The sequence below is a fragment of the Tiliqua scincoides genome, unplaced genomic scaffold, assembly GCF_035046505.1.
Source record: "Tiliqua scincoides isolate rTilSci1 unplaced genomic scaffold, rTilSci1.hap2 HAP2_SCAFFOLD_111, whole genome shotgun sequence".
Classification (NCBI taxonomy): domain Eukaryota; kingdom Metazoa; phylum Chordata; class Lepidosauria; order Squamata; family Scincidae; genus Tiliqua; species Tiliqua scincoides.
Window position 1 is genome coordinate 72,037 of NW_027101363.1, and position 18,126 is coordinate 90,162.

The 18,126-nt window shown below is 51.0% G+C and overlaps 1 protein-coding gene, 1 long non-coding RNA gene and 7 other non-coding genes across 9 annotated transcripts; all 9 read right to left on the reverse strand.

Moving 5' to 3' along the window:
* Positions 1-621: 621 nt before the first annotated feature.
* LOC136635850 (uncharacterized) lies at positions 622-7,260 on the reverse strand. Its single transcript, XR_010793421.1, has 10 exons — positions 7,219-7,260; positions 6,610-6,644; positions 5,778-5,818; positions 5,528-5,552; positions 4,597-4,658; positions 4,175-4,275; positions 3,491-3,538; positions 2,271-2,322; positions 1,293-1,403; positions 622-980 (listed from the first exon to the last, which is right to left on the reverse strand). It is a non-coding gene; the product is annotated as an uncharacterized lncRNA (long non-coding RNA).
* Positions 1,065-1,191, reverse strand: LOC136635866 (small nucleolar RNA SNORD22). The gene has a single exon (XR_010793434.1). It is a non-coding gene; the product is annotated as a small nucleolar RNA SNORD22 (small nucleolar RNA).
* Positions 1,485-1,555, reverse strand: LOC136635862 (small nucleolar RNA SNORD31). Its single transcript, XR_010793431.1, has one exon. It is a non-coding gene; the product is annotated as a small nucleolar RNA SNORD31 (small nucleolar RNA).
* Positions 2,508-2,584, reverse strand: LOC136635854 (small nucleolar RNA SNORD29). The gene has a single exon (XR_010793423.1). It is a non-coding gene; the product is annotated as a small nucleolar RNA SNORD29 (small nucleolar RNA).
* On the reverse strand, positions 3,866-3,936 carry LOC136635858 (small nucleolar RNA SNORD30). Its single transcript, XR_010793427.1, has one exon. It is a non-coding gene; the product is annotated as a small nucleolar RNA SNORD30 (small nucleolar RNA).
* On the reverse strand, positions 4,394-4,521 carry LOC136635867 (small nucleolar RNA SNORD22). Its single transcript, XR_010793435.1, has one exon. It is a non-coding gene; the product is annotated as a small nucleolar RNA SNORD22 (small nucleolar RNA).
* On the reverse strand, positions 5,123-5,188 carry LOC136635860 (small nucleolar RNA SNORD31). The gene has a single exon (XR_010793429.1). It is a non-coding gene; the product is annotated as a small nucleolar RNA SNORD31 (small nucleolar RNA).
* On the reverse strand, positions 6,812-6,887 carry LOC136635856 (small nucleolar RNA SNORD26). The gene has a single exon (XR_010793425.1). It is a non-coding gene; the product is annotated as a small nucleolar RNA SNORD26 (small nucleolar RNA).
* Positions 7,261-13,073: 5,813 nt separating the features above from the next.
* TUT1 (terminal uridylyl transferase 1, U6 snRNA-specific) lies at positions 13,074-16,701 on the reverse strand (the record flags this gene model as incomplete). The annotated part of the gene is made up of 5 exons (XM_066610973.1): positions 13,074-14,284; positions 14,661-14,753; positions 14,867-14,989; positions 15,098-15,207; positions 16,469-16,701. Coding segments are annotated over 5 exons (1,599 nt in total), but the record flags the coding sequence as incomplete, so codon positions are not given.
* Between the last annotated feature and the right edge of the window lie 1,425 nt (positions 16,702-18,126).

An 18,126-nucleotide genomic window follows, 5' to 3' on the forward strand; every position in this document is an offset into this window, starting at 1 on the left:
TGTCAGATTATCCCCATATTGCAGATGGGGGAAAACAGGCCAAGAAACCGCATATTAATGGAAGTCTACACGCCTTTCCTTCTCTTTCTTGTTAGCCTGATGAAGACTCCTAGCACATGCAGAAGCTTGCAGTTTTGTTGCCTTTATTGGACCCTACTACGGGCTTGTGAATTTTCCTGCTGGACGACAAACACGACCACCTCTGCTTTTACAGTTCCCAAGATGGAGTGTATAGCACAAATCTGTGTAGTCTGGACTGCACACAAGATGATGTCCATTGAATGAAACTGAGTCAATCTCTTGCCTTGCCTCAGTTTACTCTACAACAGCCCTGGGAAGTGCTTCTTCACTTGCCCCCCAGCCCAAGTATATACACAGCCAAGACAGTTGCTTACCCTTGTCTCCATATCTGTCCCCTTCTTTGGGACAGTGTATTTTTTTTAAGCCCTTCCCTTGTGGTCTAGGTACAGCACCACAAATATAGTGCAGGTGCCACTAGGGCACTGCTTCTGAACAGTTGTGTTCCACTGAACAACCTCACATGGACAAACTATTTGAGGTACCACCAGAAGTAACTGGCGATAACATCTACCAGGTGAGCAGGGATACAATGCAGCCAAGTTTAATCTGTACCAAAGTTTTATTTTAAAAAAGAAGAGCAGGGTCTCTCGCACACAGAAGCCACGCTTGGCATCCCATCTGAAATGACATTCAGTCAAGGTCACTGTCTTAAGCCACGACAGCCAAATGGCGCCTCCATGTTTATGAGCAGAATGTCTAAGATTGTATGTTGTCAAGGGCGATCTGTGGGGACAGGCTCCCAGAGACATCTGACTGGCCACCATGTAAAGACAGGAGGCTGGGCAAGATAGTTCCATCAAGTAACACTTCTCAGGCCCTGTCTTGGTTTCATGCTAAGCAGATCAGTGGCGTGCGCTTCTTCAGCAATATTCTTCAATGATGGCAGACACCTGCCAGCCCTGGTAGAAAAAAGCCCAAACAAATCAAGTTATTATAGAGGAAATCTGTACCCAGCCACCTCCTGCCCCCACAACTGTTCCGAGTCCCATCAGACAGTTCCTTCTGGAGCAGAGCTTCCTCCTCTCCCCCTGCTGGCCCCAGTGGGTTCAACCTTTGCAGGTTCTGGCACCAGGACAAAGGGTAAGACACAACACTGTCTCCTCATCAGGACCTCCCAATGCCCAACACTGTGTCTGGGCACGCTCAGCTTCCCCCGTCCTCCCCTTCCGGAGGGGTGCTGGAGAACGGTTAGATTCGCATGAGGCTCTCACCTGTTGGATGCAAAGGGCTAACACAGCCAGTCTTCTGTAGAGTGCTGGCAAAAGGGGACCCACAGGTAGCACTGCAGCTGAGCTGGTGAGTCTTGCCCAGACAAAGCTAGCCTTCCAAGAGAAAAGGCACAGAACATAAGAATCATCAGGAGGACTGCAGCCGGGAACAGACACCCTGAGCCCCCATTGCTCCTGGACTCAGAGGGAACCACTCAGTCACAGAGATCAGACTGGGGCGGTAAAGGTCTCATCACTGGAGCAAGTTTCGGGGCGCAAGGGAAGTCTCGAAACAGCATTCAATGCTGACAGTCGAGAATCAAGCCACAAAGAAATGGGGTTTGGTTTAGGTTTAAGATCAGTACTTTTCCCCCCATTCTCTAGCTCAGACCCCTAACCTTAAGAAGTGGTTTAGTCCCAGTTTGGATGCTTTAAACCAGGGGTGTCAAACATAAGACTAAATGAAGCCTGTCATAATTGGGCTCTCCCATATCTTGAGAATACAAACATGATTTGCATTTTCTCTGTCATTTGAAGCTAATCAATTTCAAGGCAAGATCAATGTGCTGATTTCTGGCCATTGCCGGCTTCGTGATGTCACTTCCTGCCCTCAGCAGGCAGCACGAACGCCAACTTCGGACCTCTGTATGAACAGAGTTTGACCTCCCTGCTTTAAACCCACCTTCTTAAGATGTTATTCCATGTAGAAAAGCAGCTTATAAAGTCTACAAAATACTATAGTAAAGTTAGTTTAAAAAAAACAAACTTATGGGGTAGACCCTTTACATACAAATTGCAAAGCCAAGCAATTACTGAACACTTCACTTTCAAAAACTGGTCACTGTTCTGTGTGTTTAGGGGATTTGACCCGACATTCAAGGCTAAAGATTTTAGGTCACTGAAAAACCCTCTCCAAAGTAATTTGGGACCTATTCCCACTTCCTGCTCACATGGATAAATCTCTGGCAAGTGCTCACTCACCTAAGAAGCTGCGAAGGATTCCAGCAAGATTCAGGAAGCTGCTGCCCTCCATCTGCGAGGGAAAGATCCAGAAAGGCAGATCAAGTCAGTGATGTACATCCAAAAAATCAGGATCCCCCCCCACACACTACTCAGAGCTTAATCCTATGCATGGCTACTGAGAAGTAAGTCCCACTAGAGTCAAAGGGACTTACTCCCAGGAAAGTGTGGATAAGATTGGGCTGTCAGTCAGGCGCAGTTTTTCAGTTGTTCAAACCTTTTCACGATTTTGAACACAAAATCTCAAAGTGAGCTAGTTAGACTCATCATTAAAACTGCAACAACATCTCCTGTTCCTTTCAGTTTATAAAGTGGGAGCAAGAGAATATTCCCAGCTAGCCCTGGGGGCTCCTGGGATGGCCCAGACTAGTGCCTTCTTAGACCTCCATCAGTGAAGATCTCCACCCAGAGCAGGCCACACAGGGAAGCCCGGAGGACATTCATTCAAAAACACTTGAAGGGATCCACTGTTGAGCAGGATCCTGTAGGAAAGAAGCCCTGGGGAAGGCAGAAGCAAAAGGGCTTAAGGTGCTATTGCCTTGTGTTCCCTCCAGCAGGCAGAATGGTCTACTCCAGCTCCCAGGACTGCATAGAATTTATGCAACACAAAGGCTGGAGATCAAGCCACCTTCTACGACTCCAACATGCCACGTCTCCATGAGTCAAAATACTCCAAAACAAGTGAGGAAATGGAACGCCCTGACCTCTCAGATACGTTCTCCAGCATACTTCCACATTCCTGGAGGAGGGGTTATGACAGGACAATTCCTGCTCTTCTCAGCAGTAATTCAGGGCTATTTGTGCCCTGCCTTTCTAGCTTAAAGGGAATGGCAATTTGTTGAAGGCAAGATGGCGCCAGAGGCCTGTGCCTTTCAATACAGGGAGGGGGGAATCTAGGACTATTATGACCTAATAAATGCAAAAAAATCAAAGTTCATCCATCACTAGGGAAAGTGGTTTGGGAGTTGGTCATCGACCTGGAAGAGCCAGGTTCAAAACCCCGCTCAGCCATGAAACGTCCTGGGTCGGTCACTCTCTTGAGCCTCACCTACTTCATAGGGTTGCTGTGAAGACAAAAGGAGGGGACAAAAGGATGTACACCTCCTTGAGCTCCTTGGAGGAAGGGCGGTAGAAAAATGTGAAAATAAAAAAATCACTGAGCCACGGCCCCTCCTACGTACCTGGAGCTCCCCATCAGGGAAGATGATATACAGCCCAGGCTTGCCATCCTGTAAAGAAGTTTGGACAATTAAAAAAAATCCAGGGCAAGGTTAACCTCCAACTCTTCACTTCTCCCTGGCGGGTCAACGCAGCCCTTTTTGTCCCATACAGCTGCACCACAAAGGGGGAGGACGAAGCCCCCTCAAGGACAATGGCAGTTTTTCTTGTTGCAAAATCTGCAGCAAGTCACAACAGGTACAGGGCCAGGAGATTGTGCACTGAATCACTCACACATACTCACTGGCGTTCAAAAGCCCAGGAACTACTCGAGGGTTCTGGGCCCAGAAGAGCAGAGACCCTCATTCCCCAGTTCTAGCTCAGATCTGCTCCCAGCCAAGGCTCAGATTCTGCATCTCAACAGGGGCATTCAGCCGAACGAGATTCCAAGAGCAGATTCATCATGTCAGCAGGAGCTGGGATGCACTGGGGGTCTGAGCTGAGACCAGGGGAGAGCCAAAATCCTTAGGTCTCAGGGCACATGACGCAGCCTGTATGACCAGATAACACCATACCCGAGGCTGCTCCATTAGAGCTTGCCCTAGACTGGCATCTCACACAAGTAGGTGCAGATCTGCGAACCCCACATATGAACCTTGAGGTGTGTAGCAAAGGAAGGATATTAAATGTGGTTTTAATGAACTCACTTTCTCCACCCTTTGGGCAGAGGAGGACCGCTGGTCTAACAACCACTGTCAGACATTCCTCCCAGGGGCTCTTCCCCAAGACCTCACTTGCCAAGGACTGGCTGAAATGAAACACAACGAAAAAGGGATTTGTAAGGTCAACACAGAGAGAGTCAGGACTCATAACAAACAAGTAGTCCATATGAAGCCACCTCCAGCATGCACCCCCTCCCAAACCAGGTCCCATCAGACAGTTCCTTTCGGAGCAGAGCTTCCTCCTCTCCCCCTGCCGGCTCCAGTGGGTTCAACCTTTGCAGGTTCTGGCGCCAGGACAGAGGGTAAGACGCAAAGGGATTTCTTCATTGGGACCAGAGTGATGATATAGGCTTAAGGTCCCCAAATTCTAACCTAGCACAGGGCTGTTGATGTAGGCTGAAACTCACCTGTTGGACTCAAGGCCTCCGAATCTGCTATCTCCACCTGCCCTCCAAAAGCCATGCCGATCCTGGAACAGAAGAGGTCACATTTTATTCTTTAGACTATAGAGATTTTCAACCTTTTTCATCCCATGGCACACTGACAAGGCACTAAAATTGTCAAGGCAGACCATCAGCATTTTGACCACTGACAAGGCACACCAGGTTGCTGCTAGGGGGCTCAATCCCTCAATTGCCCTACTAATAAATGACCCTCCAACTCCCGCAGAACAGCTGCAGACCATCCAGTGTGCCTTGGCACAGTGGTTGAAAAATCGCTGGTTTTAGACCTTAGAAAACAACAGTCTGCCCTGACACAAGCAACTGCCGCCTACTGAGTTCAGACCCTCTGTGAATCTAGTGCCAGTGTTGCAAGACACCAACAGGCAGCAAACCCCAAGGTTTTAGACAGGCAGGTCTTCCCAGACATATCAGGATGGAACCCATAACCTCTGCATGCAAAGCAGGGAGCTCAATCTCTACCAGGCTCCTGGACTCAGAGGGAACCACTCAGTCACAGAAATCAGACTGGGGCGGTAAGAATCTCATCACTGGAGAGCCACAGCAGGTCGGGGACATGTTTGTGGTGGGAGAGAAGCTGGGAAAAGCCAGGAGGCAGAACCCACAAGGCAACAAGCTCTCCCCAGACTCACTGTGTTCAGCCACGGAGGGAGGAATCTGGTGTCAGGAGTGGCAGAAGCAGAGCCCCCCAAAAGCAGTGCTTGGAACAGACAAGTTAATAAACGATGTCCACTCCCCAAACCATGTCTGGGCTTATCTCTCTGCCCCACTTCCTTTGATAGCACAAAACCCAATTCAACCCACGTGGCAGGGTTTCACTGGAAGCATTTGCACCAGTAACACAATGATCAAGGAGGGCAGTTCCCCCGGTACTCACCGTTCTGTAGCCGAGGCACCCCCACCTGTGCAGAATAGAGAGAATCTGATCAGTAACATGGGTGGGGAAGGCACCGGAGCCTTGCCAGGCAGAGGAGCACAAGTTTAATCAGGGCTTTGGTAACTCTTATTGCCATGAGACTAGCGTCGTCCAACAATTCAAGGTCATCATTTCAAACAGTGGGTTGTCGAGTGCCCAATCGTCTGGCGCCAAGAGGAACAGGCTACAGCACAAAGTAACTGCAACTTACCAATTTCCAGCTCCACCAATCTTCGTGCAGGAACATGCAGCCTGAAATTGAGAAAGCAAACGTGAACTTTTGTTCCATGCGCACACCCCCCCTCCCCACAGGAAACTGTGTTCTCAGATGCAACACTGACATCATGACTCAGATATATGCTTGTCTATTGGGAGTCATCACTGAACACAACCGGGGAAGGGGTTGGAATCTCAACATGAGAACAAGTGCTGACAGTATCTGGGCAGCATTGATAACAAGATTTACTTATACTTGTCCAACTGGCCCTTAGCACCATGTCAGGTTTTTTAAACTGTTGTAAGCCGCCTTGAGCGTTTTAGAAAATAACTCAATAATAATCATCAGTTTATAATTATATAATATAATAATTATATAACTTAAATTATATAATATATAATAACGATAGCAAAAGCATAAATGTTTCTAATAAAAAATACACTGGGTCATGCAGCCATACGTTGAATTAAGATTCTGGGCCATTTTTGAAAAAGTGTCACCCAGCCTCAGTTTTTCCGTCTGTGAAATGGGAACGAACAGCAGCCGTGGAAACTTCATTTTTTCGGGATTGAAATTCTTACACAAAGCAGGGAACTCAAGCTCCCTCCCCTTATTCATGAGTTCAGTTGGTTGGAAGCTGGATATTGGGGGGGAGGTGGATCTCAGGTCTGATTCATCCATTCCTATCCAGAATTCATCCATTCCTTTCCCACTTCACATCACAAGACAAACTGAACAGGAAGGCACCTGGCTGATTCAAACAGTGCCAAGGAACCTTCCACCCAAGACAGGCCACCTCTCATTTCAGAAGAGATCAGCTACTCACATGTAATGCAAGCTCATAGTGGAGGATTCTTCTACCTGTAGGAAGGGTTGGAGAAGGGGGAAAGCATCTTTTTATTAAGGCATTAAGGGAGTCAGGTTGTTTTATTTTGCATTTTTGGCCCTTTCTTGGGCAGGGAAGACATCGATCACATGGCTACAGCTTGGCAGGTCTCCTCTACCCCCCCATAGCCCCCCCCTTGAGCGCTACTCAGAATTGGGTCGAGTTTTTCTCCACGGAAAGCCTCAGAAAGAGAGAGTTCGTGGATCTCATCTTTGTAGCACTTCAAGAAACCATCTGGACAGGGTAAAAACCGAGCTGAGCCCATCCTTTTTAATTGCACGGAGCACCAACCAGGGGGCACTAGGTCTAACTCAGTGTTTCCCAACCTTTAGGAGCCTGCGGACCACTGACCACACACTGAGATTGTAGTAGACTACATGCTACCCCTTCCATCCCCACCACACCAAAAAATACAATTCAATTTGGTAGCCCATGCGTTCGGCACACAAAGCTTGCCACAGAAAATAAATCAGGGATTTGACCTACAGGCGACTATTATTTTGTGCCTAGAAAGAGTGTACAAAAAAACAGGCTGGGTTGCCATCTTACCAGGAGAGGAAGGTCCACAAAGCCTCGGGAATGTGGATCTGCAGACATAAAAGCAAGAGCAAGTTAGGAGGGGCACAACCCCAGGAAGGGGATTCTGCACATGGCCTGCATCTGGTCTCAGAAACTTAAGGATATCCACACAGAGTTTTCTTCAGAACAGGTCTGTGAAAAGTTTCATCACAGAAAGACCAAATGCTGGTTTCGTTCACAACCCAAAGCTTATACCAAGCACAGCAGCTGAAAGGTTAAGAAAGAGTTGGCCACCCTGGAACTCACAGAGATCAGGGTGACCGGATGTCATAGCCCCCAAAGAGGACAGGGCACCCCTAAACGTAGGACATCCAAGAAAAACGTAGGACAAAAGAAAAGCTAAACACTCGTATATGGATTTCACGTGGTTAACTTAAACACTTATTACTTATTAAATTTAAAACTATATTCAATATAATTTATTAATGACAAGGCAGCTCTGCACTGCCTGCTCACATGAAAAAGGAGGACGCTTAAGTTCTTTTCCAGGATGCCAGGCTAAGAAGACGTGTCCTGGAAAAGGAGGGCGCCTGGGCACCCCAACATAAATAGGCAGGAAAACACAGGATTTAAATTTAGCAAAAGAAACCCCACCAAGGATTTAGAGACACACATCACAGCAAAAGCCACACAGCGAGAGGGCAGGATGCAACCCTGGCCCCAAGGTGGGGGGGGGTTCAATGAAGACACACACCCCAATCCAGGTCAGCCCCCACCCCCAAAAAGAGTTTATTGCACAGGGCAATACAAGCCATGTGGACTTGGAAGGGAATCTAACTGCGGTTTCATAGAACCTGCACTCTACACCTTTTGCACTCCATGCAGAACTACAGGGATGAGAAATTCCCTTGGGTCGTGTGCATGGCACCCACCCACTCTAGGCACCTTTTACTCCACAAGAAGTCCCACTGAGCCAAAAGGGCTTTACTGTGGTGTAAGAGACTGCAGGCTTGCATGGAATCCCTTTGGCACCCCCATGCAAAACTATGGGAATAAGAAATCCCTTTAGGTTGTGTGCATGCAGAACATCCATCCCAAGCACCTTTTACTCAGCAAGAAGTCCCATTGAATTAAATGGGTTTACTCTGGTGCAGGAGACCGCGGTCTTGCATGGAACCCTGCTGGCCCTTGCAAAGGCACAAGCGGGCCCTTGCAAAGATGCCCCCCTTTCCTCCCCCCCCCAAAGGTTCTGGGGGTTCATACCCAAGGGGAAAGCAGAAGGGGGCCCTACAGAACACACTCAACCGGCCCTGAGACCCCGCAAGGCTCTGCCCCGGGGGGATGGCAATGGATTGAACACTGCCCTTACCTGCCTCCCAGAAGCAATGCCAGCAAGACAGGAATCAGATCCGGACGCCGAAGGGTTAAATACCCTGCTGCCGCGGGGCACGCTGGGAAAAGTCCTTTCGAATGGCCGCCGCTTCCTAGAGAAGCCACGTGCAACTTTGGAGGTGCGCCTGCACAGATGGAAGGGGTTGCGAAGGGATAGAGTTCCGAAGGGATAGAGCGACACACCCCCAAAGGCATCATGCGGTGGCGTAGCTAGCGGGGGGACGAAGGGGTGCCACAGTGGGGAGCGACACCAGCAGTGAACAAAATCGCGATTCTTAGGAGTAATATGTCATGTGACATATCAATCGATGCGGAATTTACAGCTGAATGCAATGCAGCAGACAGGAGTGAAGGATCTCCATGCTGTCCACAGCTATGGCCAAAAAACCAGAAATGCAACATACGTATGTGACATTTGGCACAATCCTAAACAGGTCTACTCAGAAGTAAGTCCTATTTTGTTCAATGGGACTTACTCTCAGGAAAATGTGGTAAGGATTGCAGTCATTTAGCAGGTTTGCTTAATTTAGCAGTTTTAGCCATTTAGCAGGTTTGCTTAAAAGACCAGAGAGACAGAGGCTGCAATCCTATCCACACTTAGCTGGGAGTAAGCCCCATTAACTATACTGGAATTTAATTCAGATTAGACATGCATAGGCTTGGGCTCTGATTGTTCAAAGAGTCAATGAGATGTTATTAAGACACAGCAGGGAATCCATAACGCATTAGTATAGTGACACCCTGGGGTGTGGGTGTGTGAGTGTGAGAGACCACTAGTGACCAAAATAGTGGAAATTCTGGTTTTTAGGAATAAAACCATCATGGCGTATACCATTTGATGTGAAGTTTAATGCAGAATGTAATGAAACCAACAGCATTGAAATATCTGATCTATCAAAGGTTATATCCAAATAACCAGAAAAAGAAAACAACCGACTTATGTAATGGGCAGCCCAATCCTAAACCGCGTTGGCAGGGGAGGTCGGCTGGCCTACCCCCTATCCAATGTGGGGATGGGGTTGGCTGACAGCTCAGCCCGCCAGGGGCAAGGAGAATTCCTTCCCCTTACCCCAGGTAAAGCCACAACAGCCCCAAGGGGGTTACTCGGATTGAGCCACCTGAAGAGGTGAAGATCCAAGTAGCCCGGAGCTGCTTCAGGACTACCTGGGACCAGAGCTAGGATCCGGCACAGCCACAGGTCTGCTTGCTGCCCACCTTCCCTCCGCCACCTCAAAGCACCTCCTTTCCCCCCTCTCCACACACCCCCAGAACCCCACACCGTCCTGACTTGGGCTTACCTTTGTGCCAGCCCAACAGGGCTTGGGTGGCCGCTGGAGGCTGATGCACATCTGTGAGCGGGCCTCACTCCTCCTCACGGCACTTTTGCAACACTCTTCTGCTGGTGCAAGAGATGCTGGCCAAGAGTGCCTTCTGGATTGTGCCCAAAATGGGTTTCCTTAAATCAAAGCTGACCAATGAGCCTGAGTGTTCTGAGAGCTAACAAGGTTCCACATCAGGGAACCAATAAGATGTTCTCTTTTGAAGTATCAGAGGTAATACCAACTCCTATTCCGTTGTGTGTGCCATCAAGCTGGCCACTGGTTCTGTGTTGGTTGGGTGACTGGTAGTTTGATAGTAAAATAAATAAAGGTAATGGGGTGACCCCATGAGTTAGTAGACCAGGTGATACGAACCTCAGCAATGCCACTGGTAGGAAGGTTGGGTGCTGTTGATCGCTGGCTTAGATCGCTTCTAATGGATTCTAAACATTCCTGGTAGACTATAGTCTATCAGTGGTCATTAACCATGATGGCTACATTGAACCTCCAGGTGCAGGGGCAGTGTATCCCCAAGTACTATGTGCAGGGGAGCAATAGCAGGGGAGGGAACCGACGTTTATCCACTGCTTGTGGGAAAATTTTCTCTGCATTTATTTTCTGGCCATTCTTATTATTCATTTCATGTCATGATTATGACTAACTCTCAGCCTCACCTACCTCGCAGGGTTGCTGTGAGGACAAAAGAAGGGGAGGAACCATGAGTGCCCCCCTGAGCTCCTTAGAGAAAAGTGGTATAAAAATGTAAATTAATTAGTTTAATAATTTTGTCGGGGAGGGGGAGGCAAAAATTTATGGGGCCAGAGGGGACAAGTGACGTTGCTGCACCACGGACACTATGCTAAGCTCATATGCAAGCTGATAGTGTTTGACACCATCTGGTGGTCCTGAGACATCTACGATAAACATATCTTAGGACACCACCTGTGTCCTAAGTGAGGAGCCGGTTTGCCCTCCAGACTCGAGGATAGGGGAACCACAACCAGCCTGCTCCCCTAAACCCAGGGGGGAGAAGCCACCAAGTGCTTGGACTACAGGTCTGCCCAAGGGGGGCTACCCACGGCTCCTGACCCAGTGGAGGGAGGCCACCCACGGCAGTCTCCCACCAACTTCAAGAGTAGAGGCAACCCGTACTGCAGATGAACCCCCCCTTCCCCGAAAGCCCCCAAGCCAGCCAAGAGTCCGATCAGCTCAGGGACACCCAGGGGGCAAACCACCTGCCCCACACAGCACAGAGATGGGTCTTACCCACCTCCAACCCTGGACTATATGATACCTGAGCAACACCGCACCGGCTTGCTGTCGGACAAGGACTGATGTGACATCTTACTGCTTTATTCTCTCCCCCTCCACCCCGTCATGACTTACTGCTTCGCATGTCACCCTGCGCTCTGATTTGTGCCCCACCGTTGTAACGCATGCGGAGAACAAACCCACCCAGAAGCCAGGCATTCCAGCATGGAGACCACCCTCGGATGACCCCTAGAACCAGGATCCATGACTGGAGGCTGCCACTGGCCGAAGAAGCCTGGCCTGGCACAGCTGGCCCTGTGCAAGGCGAGTCTGAGCACACCCCACTCTCTAGCCTTAGTCTTCTAGACTCTAGTCCAAACCAGTGTTACTCAACCAGTGGTGTGGGTACACCAGTGGCACCTGAGGTGGTGTCCGGTGGTACCTGAAGGAGCCCAGGAATGCAACACAATGAATAGCGGAAGGAGGCTTGGCGGGCAGAGTTCCAGAGCTGCTTTTCTGTGCTCAAAAAAGCCCTCCCATTAACCCTGACCCTCTCAGTGGTGATGACTGTGTTGCATCTGGCCTCCCAACCCAGAAGTAACTGGCGATGATGTCACTGCCAGTTAACAAAACTTTTCCAGTCATTTTAGGGCACCCAGCAGCCTGAACTGGAGAGCCAAGATGTGCAGTTAGGGACTTCCAGGCTACACAAAACGCCGGAACTGGGTTCACGTTTGGTCTATGGCATGCCAATTACGAGAGAAAAAATCAGTGTGACATTATAACCCATTTTTGCCCAGCCCACAGGTGTACACGTTTGATCCCTGCTTCATATATGCAACATTGGGTGGAAACGGCTCAGGGCACAATCCTAACCCCTTACGTCAGTGCTTTCCAGCCCTGACATAAGGGCAATGCAGCTCCGAGGTAAGCGAACAAACATTCCCTGACTTTGAGGAGGCCGCCGTGAGTGCCCCCCAACTGCAGGATGCAGCACATGTCCCAGTGCTAGAAAGTACTGACAAAAGGGGTTAGGATTGCGCCCTTAATTTGGGGGTATGAGGATTACCGCATACCAGAACTCAGTCCTCGACCTATTTTCTTTTGTCACATTTTAAGCAGGAGATGGACTCTTCTGCACATCAGAAAACAGCTGTCTATGCCAACTCTGTCTAGACACAGACTATTTCCCCTTAATAATCTTTTAACGTTGACATCGTGCTCTCTGAGAGTGTAGAGCCCTTCGCCTGAATTATGCTGACGTAGTTACGACCCCGTACGGTGAGAAGACGCTACTGGGCACATTTTACAGATGGGGAAGACGGAGGCTGAGAGGGAGGGGCTTTCCTAAGGCCACCAAGGCCCAACCCTATCCGACTTTCCAGTGCCTATGCCGCTGCAGTTCCAGACATTTGTAAGCAAACATTTGTTCCCTTTACTTGTGGGGGCCTCCTCGATGGCCCCTCCACTGCAGGATGCAGCACAGGCCCTGCCGGCAGGGCTGCGCCAGCGCTGGAAAGTTGGAGCGGCTCAGGCACCTCGCTGATTCACCGCAGAGGTGAGATTTGAACTGTGGCAGTCCCGATTCACAGCTCAGTCTCTTAAGTACTAGGCTGCCAGGAGCTTTTCTTGAGATGCCAGGCACTTGAACCCAGAACCTTCTGGCTGGTGTTTTTAACAATATGCTATTGGCACCATTCCCAGGCGCGTGGGTGGAGTAGGGTTAGATGAGATGTGCCAAATGGAGGACAGGAAGCTCAGGGTCCCCTCCTCCAGGTGCTGCCAGGCGCTTATTTATTTATTTGATTTATATTCCGCCTTTCTCCCCGAAGGGCACCCACTTGAACCCAGAACCTTCTGGCTGGTGTTTTTATCAATATGCTACTGGCACCATTCCCAGGTGCATGGGTGGAGTAGTGAGAATGCTGTGCACATGAGATGTGCCAAACGGAGGACAGGAAGCTCAGGGTCCCCTCCTCCAGATACAATTGTCACCCTCTCCATTTTATTCTCAGCAGGGGAAATACATACGGGTCTGTGCCCGTCCCATCCCACCCTCTCCCTGGGGAGCGGTTGCGCTTCTGTCTTCATAACTCAGGCCTTGCCGGCCAAATGCAGTTCCACCATTCGGGGCAAGAAAGCTTGCAGGAAGTGAAAGAAGTCTAGGAAGTTGTCGGCCCGCTCGGGGGCTGGCACAAAGTTCAGGCTGATGCGCGCATCCTGCCCGCTGGAAGTGCTTCCCCCGGTCTGGGCACGCACCACGAACTGCAGCAGAGGGGCCACGGGTCTCGCCTCCCCCTCCTCCCGGACAATGGCTTCCGACACTTTGGCTTCCAGCCCCAGGGAGTCGGCCTGCTCCTGGGGGACTGGCTGTGGGCCCCTGAGCTGCCTCCGGACTCGGCGGCGGCCCAACCACACGCGGTGCCAGGCGGCACAGTCCCAGGTCCTGCTTTCAGGCGCAGAGGGCGAGGCATCCACCCGCAGCTTCTTTGAGGGAGGACTGGGCAAGGCTCCATCCTCCTCGGCCAAGGGGCGCTTGGACCCAGCGGCCGCCACCTCGGCTTCTGCTTCCATCGGCTCCTCTTCCTGCCTGGATCCAGCGACCATCGGCTCCTCCTCCAGCCTTTCTGAGAAGCTACACTTGAGCACGTCCTGAAAGATGGAGGCGACGCTCTCACACACTTTCTGGAACCACTGCTGGTGGAAATCCCTGGCCTGGCACAGCAGCGCGCGAGTCTGGGCAGGCACTGCCTCCAGCGTCAGGGGGAGGCTGAGGACGAAGCTGTCCGACGCCGTGGCCTCGGCCACGGGGGTGCCTGGCTGGAAGAGGCGCACCAGCCCCCAGATCTTGCCCTTGCTGGACTTGCGCTGGTACTGCAGGCTGCGGCAGTACTTGGCAGCGTCCCGGCAGCAGTGCTGGAAGCGCAGCGCCGTCTTCTCGTTGACGTTGGCGGCCACGTTGTGGATCAGCTCGAACGGATCCTGGAGGTTGAAGGGGCCGAGCTTGAGCCGGCCTCCCTCTCCCGAGGACAGGAAGTGGGGCAGGGGCAGTGGGCGGCCTTCCCGCAGCGAGATCACGCAGCCGGCAAAGTCGTAGTCCCCAAAAACGTGGAAGAACTCAGCCAAGAGGGAACCTAGGATGAGAGGTGGGGGGCCAATGAGTCAACTAGGGGAACAGGGGTGTAAGAACCCTCCAGGCTCAGCACAGTCAAGCACTAACTGGCAGCAGCTTTCCTTCACAGGCCCACCCGGAGATGGTGCCAGGGACTGAAGACCTTGAGACGTGGACCATACAGCCCCCACCAGCGGTTAGAAAAAGACAGTAGCTGCCCTGACGTATCCCTAATCATCCCAGTTCAGCACGGGGCTGAAAGGGAGGGGCTCCCCTAAGGCTACCTAAAGTGGCTCACAGCAAAGGAGAGAATCACCCCAAAGGAAAGTCCCAATTTGCAGGTCAGCTTCTATGCCTGCCCTCCAGTCTAGGATTTTAGCCTCCCAGTAGCAACTCACACAGGTTCTCCGTATTTCCGCTGGGTTCCAGCCGGGAGGAATCCTTGGGGAAGCTGCAGTCCCAGCTGTCCACCATGGTCTGCTCCCCATCCTCTGGGGGGAGAGAGAGAGAGAGAGAGAGAGAGAGAGAGAGAGAAGGGTGTGATCACTGAGCACAGAGGCAGGGAGGGGAACTGCAGGAGCCCTTTTCTCCCTCGAGTGCTCACCTGCCAGCTCCCTCAAGCGGGCCACTGTGGGAAGGACGGGTGGGCTGCGCGTCTGCAGGAAATAAACCACCAGCAGAGTCAGGGCGTAGTTATTGAGGAGGGGGCCACCACCAAAAGGGTTCCCTGCAGGGCAAAAAGGAAAGGAAAAGGTTGTTAGGAAGAGGAAGACCCCAAGCCCACAATCCCCCCAACTCTGTTTTGTCTCTGGCCTTGAGCCCCCTCCCCCCTTACCTGCCAGCATCTGTTGTTTAGCCCAGTATCGCACGGTGTACACCAGAGGCCGCACCCGCTCATCCGCCTCGGTGCAGAGCTGCAGAAAGCGCGTGTTGCAGAGTGCCAGCCTGCCAAGACAAAGCCGGGGGGGGGGGTTTGCTGCTTCTCTAGCCTCTTCCCCTATTTTAAAACATCTGATCTGGGTCATTCTTCAGGTTACAAAGCGCCACTGTCACTGGCAAGACATATGCAGAGCAGCTCTTGCCAGACTCCAAAGAGCTGCATGAGCTCCCTGTCCAATTCCAGGCTCAGTACAGAATGCAAGGATAGGGGGGCGGGCCTGAGCAGTGAGAAGCCCCGCCTCTCTCTCAAGGGAGACTGCTCACCGAGATCTCTTTCCCTGGCATGACTGGGAGTGGGGAGATTCAGTTCTTAAGACCATCTAATCCCCATTGGGGGGGGGGAGTAAAACCACCATTCTCATATCACCTCCATACAGGTGGTGCCTCTGGGGATATGTTCCTGGACACCCCCCCCCCAATGCTGAAAACCACAGATAATGAAATCCACAGCTTTCCAGTCCAATGCGGCTCCAAACATGACTGGAGCCATTGTGAAGCCCACGGAGGTTGCAGGAGGCCTTTATGGGCCTCAGAATGGCCTCCAGCGGTCCTAGAAGGGCACCAGGTTCCACAAACTGGAAGAGCCCTTCTAGGATCTCTGGAGGCCTCCATTCTGTGGAGGCCGCATGAGGCCTCCAGGGGCCTCAGAAGATCCTCCAGAGGTGTCCAGAGCAGCGGAGGTTTCAGATTGGATCAAATTTGTCCGGGGGACCTGTGCGAAGCCAGATCCGCAGATATAAAACTCATGGATAGGTAGGCTCAACCTGTACTTCCGGGCAGGAGGTCTGGTCTAGAGGGTAGAGCCTCCATTTGCCTGAAGATAACATCCACAAGGTCGCCAGTTCGAGGCCACCGGCACCATGCGACCTTGAAGCAGCTGACAAGCTGAAGCCGAGCTATTCCATCTGCTCTGGAGGATGGAGGCCAGAATGTGAAACCAGATCGGAATTAAACATCTGAATGTTGTGGTTCTTGAAAGATAGAACCTTCTTTCATTTGTAAAAATCCCTACGGGGATTTAAATAAGCCTGCCTATGTAAACCGCCTTGAATAAAGTCTTGAATAAAGACCAAGAAAGGCGGTATATAAATACCTGTATTATTATTATTATTACTTCCTTCTGTTCCTTCCCTTCTGGACAACCAAGGAGTGGGAGGGAGGAAAACCAGTGTGCTGCTGGGTAACAGGGGCTCATCACGCTGCCTCCTGCCCGATTACCTTTCATTCAAAAGGTACGAACCAAAACACAAATGCACCACACACGTACTTGTTGTCTATGGAGATGTCGCCGCGCAGACCAGATTCCTTGTGACAGAACTTCACGACCGGGCGGCGGGCGTTGGGCACAGCCTGGACATGGTGGACGCCCGGGATGCACTTCCGGAGCACGGCGGCAATCAGCTCAAGCACCTCGGGCGCCGTGGCCGAGGCCAGGTCAATGTCGCTCAGGATGGAATCTTCTGAATGCGAGTCCAGTTCGGGGCTGGCTCCACCTTCAGCCTGGAGGAGGAAGGGGGCACCAGGTGGAATGCACAAATCTTTCTTATACAGAGAGACTCAAGGCCTGCCCAGCCTGATAGTGCTTGCATTCCCAGATCTGAGACAATGGTTGGCAACCTTCAGTCTCAAAAGACTCTGGTAGAAGCCTACAGCACCCAGTATTCCCAGGCAGTCTCCCATCCAAGTATTAACCAGGCCTGACCCTGCTTAGCTTCCAAGATAATGGTATAAGCCTGCAGCGCCCGGTATTCCCAGGCGGTCTCCCACCCAAGTACTAACCAGGCCTGACCCTTCTTAGCTTCCGAGATCATGGGATAAGCCTACAGCACCCGGTATTCCCAGGCGGTCTGCCATCCAAGTACTAACTAGGCCTGACCCTGCTTAGCTTCCGAGATCATGGTATAAGCCTACAGCACCCGGTATTCCCAGGCGGTCTCCCACCCAAGTACTAACCAGGCCTGACCCTGCTTAGCTTCCAAGATCAGGCATGTGCAAGGGCTGCAGTAAGCCCTGCTACCCAAGACCAAAGGAAGGTGTTGCAAGTGGAACTAACCCATTTCTGCCCAGCCCACACATGTACACATTTGAATCCTGTTGCGTATATGCAACATTGGGCAGAAATGGCTTAAGCGCACGTCATACAGCACATTAACTCTGTATGGAGCCAAACAGAGGCATGACAGAGATGCTTAAAACAAGGACACTTATGAATCCTTAAGTTGGATCCTTAAGCATCTTTATGATGCTTAAAACAAAGACCTTATGAATCCTTAAGTTGTCAGTAAAGGGCTTTATGTAGATAGTGTTGTAGGGTGTTAATTCCAGTGCCCCAACGTAACCAAGAAAGAAAACCGCTCTGAATTTTAAGCAGCAAGTGAAGGGCGGGGTCAATCCGACTGTGGCTTTGGGAAACTCTGCATTTTGATAGGGCAGGGGTTCCAAATGTAAGGCCCATGGCTGGATGCAGCCACAGAAGCTCTTTATCAGGCCTACTTGATAGTTGGCTCTCCCAACAAGACCATCAGCTGAGGTATCACTGCTGCGCCAAGGTGTCACTGCTGAAAGGATGACCCATGTGATAATCTGCCGCTAATGAGTTCCTAATTCAGAAAAGGTGCTTTTTTTCTGGTCGTCGCCAGCTTAATGATGTCACTTCCTGCTTAGTGACATCATTTCCAGCACTCAGCAGGCATCAGGCCCTATTTGGCCTGCTGAAATGAGTTTGACACCCTGGAGTTATAGCCTATTGTTGGCATCCTTCAGTCTCGGAAGACTATGGAACCGCGCTCTGAATGGTGGTTCTGGAACAGAGTGTCCTCTCCAGTGCACAAATTCTAGGTAAGGTAGATATGGAGGATAGACTGTTACCCATGCAGCAAATCCCCCCTCTCCACGTCGCTGAAATGGTCCAATGGAAAGGCAGAA